This window comes from Salminus brasiliensis, chromosome 2, assembly GCF_030463535.1.
Source record: "Salminus brasiliensis chromosome 2, fSalBra1.hap2, whole genome shotgun sequence".
NCBI classification, from domain to species: Eukaryota; Metazoa; Chordata; class Actinopteri; order Characiformes; family Bryconidae; genus Salminus; species Salminus brasiliensis.
The window spans coordinates 33,564,103-33,572,897 of record NC_132879.1 but is presented as its reverse complement, the minus strand read 5'-3'; the positions used below and the strand labels follow the sequence as shown (position 1 = coordinate 33,572,897).

Genomic DNA, 8,795 nt, shown 5'->3' with positions numbered 1-8,795 from the left:
TGTATATTTTGGGAAATCTGTATATCTAAGTTAATGTAGGGTCATACAGGGTGGGTGGAAGGGGTGTAATTGTATTTTTAGGGCCCTCTTGAGAGAAATTGCTATAAACATAATTGATAATCTTTGTATCTTGCCAACCCATTAAACAGAGTTGTCAAAAAAACATTCTAATTTGATACCATAGCAGTACTTCCTTAATAAATACAGTAAAATAACAAATGTTCTTGTTGGCATTTAAAAAACAAAACAAAACCACAGAGAGAACACAGGTTTGGTTCTTCTCTGTGAACTCTAGTCACTGTGGATTCCTCCCAGCGGCTCACCTGATTTACTTCAACAAAATATCAAATAGATATAGTAGGTGCTAAATGGTATCTGTAAATACTGGCCTTTCCGTAAGAGACATTGCAGTGAATTTGCAGTGGTTAAGGAAAAACAACTCATTCTAATATTAGTGCTTTATAAGAAATAAATGGTTCGTGCCATGTTGCTTCTCCACTGGATCTCTTTTTATTCTGGAAAAAGGAGACAAATGCTTATTGCAAATGCAAATTATTGGTCACTGCAGTGTTATTCTTGTTGGGTACTATAATGCTGGCACAGAGTGTGGCAAAGTGGCAGAGTGGCAAAGCACAAATACACAAACTACAGTTTCAACAAATTTCCTTTAACACAAATACAAAAGGTTCCTTCTTAACATCATACAAAGGAAATTAAAAATCTAAAAAAAAAAAAAAAAAAAAAATTCTAAAATCTCTCTTAAAAAAAAAAATCACAACATGCTGAAATGAACATATCTTTTCATATCTCTAGAAAAAAAATGAAATCCAAGCATAGTAAACATTGAATAAACAATTGCTGAACATGTGAAACCTAGTGAACAGAACAGGTAAAAATAGCACTGTAGAAAAAGAGAAATAAATAATCAACATCTGAGTGTGTGTGTAGTAAAACATCTCTTAAAAATTGGTTGGGATGTGTTCCTTAATAAAACAGAGCTCAGGGAAGCTCAGATTCCACAGTCTTGTCATCAGAATGCCTCAATTACCTGCAGAGAGACATAGCACGCGTCAGGTACAGATCTAACAGTGCAAGCCCGGTAATAAGAACGGTTTTGACAGTTGTTAAAAAAGAGAATGCTCTCTTTTTACACAGAGGTTTGTCTTGCATTTTATTTTGTTACTTTAAATACAACAAATCCCTGAATAAAGTAAGACCATTTAGGATAACCAGTTTATATTAGTATAATAAGTATAACCAGTTTATATTAGTATTATATTAGTATTTATATTAGTAACCAGTTTATATTAGTATAATACTAATGTAGAGCTGGGAATGACTGCAAAATGACTATATAAAATTTATAAGACTTTAAGAATTAAGACTTTAAAATTTTTAAGTGATATTTGGTGTTTAATAGTGTGTTGGCCAGTTGCATCAACAGCGCTTATGCCTTGTTGTAATTTTCTGGGAGTAACTTCAATCCTAGGCGATGGTGCCACAGCCATCTGTGGCCGAGAATCCCAGAGAGCACAACTGGCCAAGACAGAACTTAATTGTGCCTACACTGTTAAAAATATAAGGAACCATTGCAGGAAATTCAACTGGAAAATGTGGAGAAACCTTCAAGAAGTGTTTTTTCTTTTTTTTTTAAATAAAATTGAAGAAAAAAACAAACAAAAAAAAAAACTCCAAAAGTTCCTCAAGGACCTTATACTTTTAACAGTGTAGGTGCAACTTTGATTGGTGCAGTGGGTGTAAAACTCCTTCTGAAAAAACAAACAGCTATGGCAACTAGTGACTTGGTTAACAGTCTTAGGTGAAGCATGTGTGTAGCGGTTACCTGTCGAGGCGGTTGACTATGTCTTGCACCACACTAATAAGGTGCTCGTGCTCCTGAGGGTTGGACAGAACAACATTGTAGAGCTTCTTCATGTAGGACTCAATGGAGTCCAGACTGGCAGTCTCTCCACTGCCTGCAAATGGGGAACAGCACAGAGACATATGAGGGTGCTGCAGAGCATAAAAGAGCAAACACACTGATTATATATACCTTTATATCTTGATAAATGAAGGGGTTCAGAAACCATCACTATTTTAGGCTTTAAGAGATTACATTTTACTATATTACTGCATTATTATTTCTTACTAGCCATTAGTTTTTACTGAAAGAACGCTTCCTACAAGACAAGAAGACTCTCTGTAAATACACTGAGAAATATGTGCTAAGTCTCCAAAAAGACTTAATATTGTTGTTCTAAAGTATTAAATACTAAACAAATAAATATAAAAAGATTTTATTGTATTCAGATTTACATCATCAGTTTGGCAAATGTGTTCCTAGTTGGAATTTATTAATTTTCCTTTAATCTGCCTGAACTGATACAATTTATTTATGCAATTTGAGGCAAATGTATTCGATACTTGCCATTACCATCAAGCCCTTTTTTCCATTCAATATCAAAATTTGCATAAAAGTATCTGGATGGAAACGAATATACTGAGCTCCATTCCACTTCTACTGCTAGAGTGATGTGAGCAGATCTATACAAACAGGCAGACTGCCCTGAGACCCTGACTCTGGGTGTGTGAAAGATAAGGTGTGTGTGTGTGTGTGTCCTTTGCTGTAACAGGCTGCTGCAGGAATCTGGGTGTCTCACCAGGCAGGGGCACATTGGAGAAGCTGTGTGTTAGTGCAGAGCGGAGAGTGTCGAGGTGCTGCTGCAGCAGGCTGTTGCGTGTGCGCTCCTGCAGCACGTCTCCCTCCAGCCGCTCCACGGCGCTCCTCATGCTTTCCACGTGCTTTTGCAACGCTGCGTTCCGCTCCTCGTACTCCATATTGGTCTTACGCAGCTGCCGCAACTCTGCCTCGCGTGCTGGGGAAAGCATTCGAAGAACACACACACAAAGAAAAATTACACTCACCACTTCAAACCTTAAGATGTGTGGGCTTTCTTGTCCAACATAAACCACATGGTCACATGTTTGACATTTGCAGTAAGGATTTGATTGAATACAGCCACAAGAGAAAGGACAGGTACTGATGTTGAATGATTAGTTCTGCACTCCAACTCATCCTAGAGGTACCGAATTGAACTTCATCACTGCAGAGAACACAGTTTTACATCACCACAACCCAGTGCTATAGGGCTAAATAACCTTCCAGCTGATACTTGGCACCAGCCCCTTCAGAGCATCCCATTCTATTGGCAGTGTGCAACGTGTGTGTGTGTATATTTATTTATTTTTCCATGTCAAACACCACACAGTCTAACAATCAGACAGCTGACTCATGGTGAAATTGGGGTCACTGAGTGTTACACACAGACCCCCACTTGCATCTGTCTGAATTTGTCTGGACTAGATGGCTTACCTTTGCTATGGTTCAAGAACTCCTCAGTGAAGATGGGAATATCAAACACAGACCGATCCTTTATCACTCCGTCGTTCTGACGAGAGAGAGAGAGAGAGAGAGAGAGAGAGAGAGAGAGAGAGAGAGAGAGAGAGAGAGAGAGAGAGAGAGAGAGAGAGAGAGAGAGAGAGAGAGAGAGAGAGAGAGATTGTAAGAAAGCGCAAGGTAGGAATAGAAAAAGAGTGGGGACATAAACATTTAGGACAATGCCTCTTGGCAATCCCTCATTTTGATGCTTATTTTAGTGGGTATTATGTGAGAAAAAATAAATAATAAAATGTTATTCTGCACTATCCTTGGCACTGCCCGACACATATGCACCCCTAAATGTTTTGGTCTGAGGACCACAAGGCACTGCACACTCTTAAATCCAAAGGGCTCTAATTTCATTAAGTCCTGACACTTCTCAGTCCTATTAAGTCCAATGCATTTGGCAGCTAAGCGCCTGGTAAGGACATCATTTAATTTCCTAAAGCTGAATGAGAACAAAGCTCTTGCATTCACTGCTGCTGCAACAGGTTCAGTTCCGGGCATCAGAGCGGAATACATTTGGGTCTGATGTGAAGTGAACACCCAGAAAGAAAAGGCACACACTTTTTGTATCTGCTGAAAGACAAAGTGCTTCTGTGTGTTTAGGGTGGGATTAAAGTTTCTCTTACCTCGTGAAGAGCCTCCCTGGCAGACTGCCGGCCCACATCTGTTACAGAGAGAAAGAGCTTAAGAGCAGTAGCAGCTGATTAATGTTTCCTGTGATTAAGCCTTCCTTCCATCTTGAACTGATAAGACACTGAGGCATGTGAGCAGCTTATCTAGCCTCTGCTTGAGACGGCATTCCAAAAGCAGAAATGCCACAGATATAGAAGAATAATGAATCTGCACCATCAATAGATTAGAATTTGACAGAGATTTGAGTCCACCACCCCTAAGAGAGAAATATGTTGTGTTCCAGTTTGTAAAATGAAAAGTAATAGAATTTTTGGCTGCTGACCTTTATTTAAAGATGCCCTATAATGGAAAACTGTATTTACTTTCGTATACTTGAATAATGTTCAGTATAATGTTCAGAGTTCAGTATATGGAACTGACAAATTGTGAACCTCAAACATTGTTGCCTCTTCATTAAGAACCAAAAACAGAGCTGTAAAACAGTCTGATTCCAAAACCCCAAAACTGTTACGCAACAGTCTTGGCTCCTTTTATAGGCTTGGCTAGTCTAGGCGTCTACTGTGAGTCATAGTGGTGCCGTAAATCGGGCTATAAAATAAGAAAGCTGAAAAATATGGCATCTCACACACAAGTAGAAGAAGAAAAAAACAAACAAACAAACAAACAAACAAAAAAAAAAACCCTCAGCTTACACAGCAGTTTTTCACAAAAATGTTTTTACAGACCCATGTTTATTTTAATGTAATAATAAAAGTAGTAATAAAAAATAAAAACAGAGCTGAAAAAATGGCATCTCACACCACAAATAGAAGAAAGAAAAAAATATTTTACTCATCGAGAGAATAATTACTCATATAGAGAATATCTCAGAGTATTTACTGTTGCTGTTGTAAAAACTTGGCAAGAACTACACAGTTACTGTCTGACAGTTTTAACTGACTGTCTGTACCTTGCAGGTACAGATAAACTAGTAATAGTACTCTGCGATTTTTTTCATCAGTATGATCAACACTGTGATACTACTGTGATACTTTTTAATAAACATGAAAAAGTCTCTGCTTTTATCAGGTAAGGTCAGCACCTAGGGGTGTGCGATATGGTACAATATATTATATGAGCATTTTCAAGATACACAATATTTAGCGCAATACATGTGACTGCAGACAAAACACATTAATAAATGTGGGGGACAGATTCTTAAAAACTACTATTCAAGTACTCTCCAATCCTTACTACAGTGTATTTTGGTCGTATGTGCTGCACTTCATCCCGTTAAACCAAACTAATTACACTGTTTGTAATGACATGGGCTGTTGATCAGTTTTTCAATGTCATATCCTCAAAATGCTTTGACAATGTATGTCAATAACAAAATGTATCATGATACAAGAAAACATCGTCATGTTGTCCATCCCATCAGCCCCTCTCTTCCAGCACCTGGAAAGAACGTAACATTTCTGGGTCTGTACCTCCTCTGTGTCTCTTGCCCTTCTGCTTCTCCTGCACTTTCCTGGTGAAGTGCTTATAGGCCTCGGTCTGCTGATACTTCTCCAACTCCCTCATATAACGCTCTTTGTCTTTCTCTGCCTCATCTAAATAGCGCTGCAAGAAGAGAAACAGAGACATGGAGATATTTCAAGTGAGTTTCTCGACTGTACAATGTTTTGCATACTTTACTATTTTGTTGAATTTACTGCATTTAATGTCTGACTCATGTTAAATAGTAGTAAAAATAGTCCTGAAGGAGCTCAGTATTTTGACCCTCAATCAATCTTACTGTGGCTTCTTAGGCTTTTACATTTGAGTGTGAGTGATAAGAGAGAAATGTGTGGATAAAAATGTGTGCCTAATGTACATTCTCAACGGGTTTACATTTCAGCTTATTTCATCACATAAGCCTAACATAACTACACAGCTGCCAGAAGAGACCTGGTGGTAACTGGTCCACTAACTGTCTTAAAGAGTTTTCAAAGGGTTGGGTGTAGAGACATACTTGCAACACCAGTATAAACCTGATACACCAAGCTGTATTTCCATTTAGAATACAAAATAAAAGTAAATAAAATGGGTTCCTGACCTGCTTCTCGTCAGGAGGCAGTTTGCTCCACTCATTGCCAAGCATCCTGGTGATTTCGGGGAAGGGTACATCTGGCCTCTCGGCCCGCAGCTGCTCCCGTCGGTCATTCATAAAACGCACATATCCCGTTAGTGGAGCTTTGGGGGCATTGCTGTCCTTCAAAGGCTTCTTTCTCTTCCGCCCTTTAGTCCAACTTGCCCTGCGTGGCTTCTACAGGGTCAGGGAGAGAGAGAGAGAGAGTCAAGCTCTGATAACATTACAATAACATCTTATAGTTCATCTATTGTCTTCTACAGAAAGACAGAGAACCCCAAGTGTATGTTAGCAGAGAATGTGATTCTGGTGGCTTATTGATATTAAATGCTCAAAAATGCTTGGAATCAACCTGAATAACAGCGTTACCTCCTCTCCATTCCTCTGGCTGCTGTTATCTGTGTTCCCAGGTGAAGCACTCTGCTCCTCCATAACCTCTCACCCTTCACACACCGAGCTGAACTGTAGGACACACAAACACACATCATATAAACGTCCCATAAGGACATGTACTAGATCAGGCTTATTTGTGCTAATTATTGCTTATATTTTAGGCGCTGTTGGTATGAGTTCAGTGTTCCCAAAAATAAAAGATCTCATACTCAGTCTACAAAAGTACTACATGACAGTGACAGTTCAGGTTTCATGGAGACATATACATATATAAAAAAAAAAAATACAGAGAGTCTAAAGCTGGCTGGATGTCCAGTTCCACCTTAAATGGCGCAGCATCTGCGGTTACGGTCCTGTCCCAAAATACAGAGTGTGTGTGGCTGTGTCCGAAACTGAACGATGCTGCCTTGAAGCCTTGAGGCCAACAAACGGGTGACGTTAAGGTGAAGGTATTTGTGCAACCCCATCGTGTTTGAAACGCATCTACGAGGCATTAATACACGGGCAGAGCCATGCTGATCACAGCTAGCCTTTAAAATCTGTCAAACTGAGGTAGTGCTAGCTAGCTAACAGCATGCAGTGTTTATGCTTCCCTGTCCTATGACACTCTGAGTAGGGAGCATCTCCTCCCATGGATATCTAGGTATCTAGCTAGCTACCTTACCAGTTGACACATTTGAATAAGAAAATAAAATCAAATTCAGCCTTCGTGCAACATCCTTTACATCCTCCGGACTTTAATCTGAACACAATTAAACACAAATCAGTGTCTCTGCTGCACACACAGCCTGGCTATCCCCCGAGCAGGAGGCTAGAAGTCAGCTCGTCGTGTTCAGCCACACATTAGCGACCGAACTGAACCAGCACGATAGATAATAACTCGTTTCTTAAAGCCGTTAAGAGTCATAACATGGAATGAAAGCAAGGCAGGCAAACCCACGGTAAGATGACCAGTGTTCACTGACCTGTAGTTTGATAGAAACGGAGTGTTTGGGAGTGTTTTATGAAAGGGAACTGCACGAATCAAAACAATGCAAATACCCGCAAGTCTCGCGTCATCAGGCGGCGACGGGTACACAAACCAGTGCAGGACTCGGTGGCGCGTTGGCCGCGGATGTGCACGACTGGTGTTTGTTATAAATCTACAGTTTGTTTTAAGTCGGTGTTGTATGTATGTTTTATTAATATAAATTATGATTTAGATCAGAGTTGTATGAAGCGTTCGGAATGTGCTTTTGCGAGTCTAGCAATGTGGACTTTTGCGGGGACTGTTTTGTTTGGCGGAGGGATGCATGTCTCCGTTGGCGCATTCGCCGAGTGACGGTGGGTCGATTGGCGCCGCCTGTCGAGACATCGGTTAAAACGCAGTCTCTGGTTCAGTGCTTTAGGAGAAACAACATAATGACGTTAATCTGAGGGATATACGTTTAAATTTGGCTAAAAACTAAATATTATCTCAATCTTACAGAAGCTGAAGTGTTATTTTTTAGTTAAGTCCAGTTGATGGCTGCTGTAAACCCATTTGATGCTCGTATTCAGTGGCTTACTAGCTTACAAGTTCTCTGTTGTCCACCTAGAAATGTAAGCCTTAGTGTAAACAGGCTTCAGTCAAGGGATAAATTTAGGTTATGAGGTTTCTAGAAACATTTCTCTGGATAATTCCCCTGAGAAAATTATCTTGAGATAATTTGACATTATCTCGAGAAAATTATCCTGACACACATAGGTAAAGCCCAAGCACAGTACCTAGCAAGCAAGCCCATCTCCCCAAAACCCACTGTCGGATGCTGGAAGTTGTGTAACCGTGATTCAAACTATTCTAATAGAAATGGACTTCTATACACCACTTCGTTTTGAACTCGGTCTCAGTGCTTCAGTGCTCGCCACCCGCCAACATCGAGATGTTGATTTTTATTCAGAAGCAGCTACAGCTTTCTGGACAATGCCGTGGCTGTGGCATTTCAGAGTTTGAAAATAAGATGCTATATGGTGGTTAATGTCGTTTCAATTAGTTCCAGTCATATAAGAATTATCTCCAGATCTCCAGATTGGCAGTGGTGGCTCAGTGGTTAGAGCGCCGGGATATCGATAACAGGGTTGTGGGTTCGATTCCCGGGCCCTTGAGCAAGGCCCTTTACCCTCTCTGCTCCCCGGGCGCTGGAGTTGGCTGCCCACTGCTCTGGGTGTGTGTGTGTACTGCCCCTAACACGTGTG

The 8,795-nt window shown here is 40.3% G+C and overlaps 1 protein-coding gene across 2 annotated transcripts; it reads right to left on the bottom strand.

The window, feature by feature from the left end:
- Positions 1–498: 498 nt before the first annotated feature.
- Positions 499–7,641, bottom strand: hmg20a (high mobility group 20A). 2 transcript variants are annotated; one of them, XM_072673806.1, is made up of 9 exons: positions 7,547–7,641; positions 6,558–6,650; positions 6,156–6,365; positions 5,548–5,680; positions 4,072–4,109; positions 3,374–3,449; positions 2,661–2,876; positions 1,844–1,976; positions 499–1,048 (listed from the first exon to the last, which is right to left on the bottom strand). In XM_072673806.1, exons 2-9 carry the CDS (start codon positions 6,618–6,620, stop codon positions 1,045–1,047), a joined length of 873 nt encoding a protein of 290 aa, XP_072529907.1. In that variant the 5' UTR covers positions 6,621–6,650; positions 7,547–7,641; the 3' UTR covers positions 499–1,044. The 2 variants fall into 2 exon arrangements, with proteins under 2 accessions (XP_072529907.1, XP_072529908.1); XM_072673807.1 differs by lacking the exon at positions 499–1,048 and having other exon boundaries at positions 1,840–1,976.
- Positions 7,642–8,795: the final 1,154 nt, after the last annotated feature.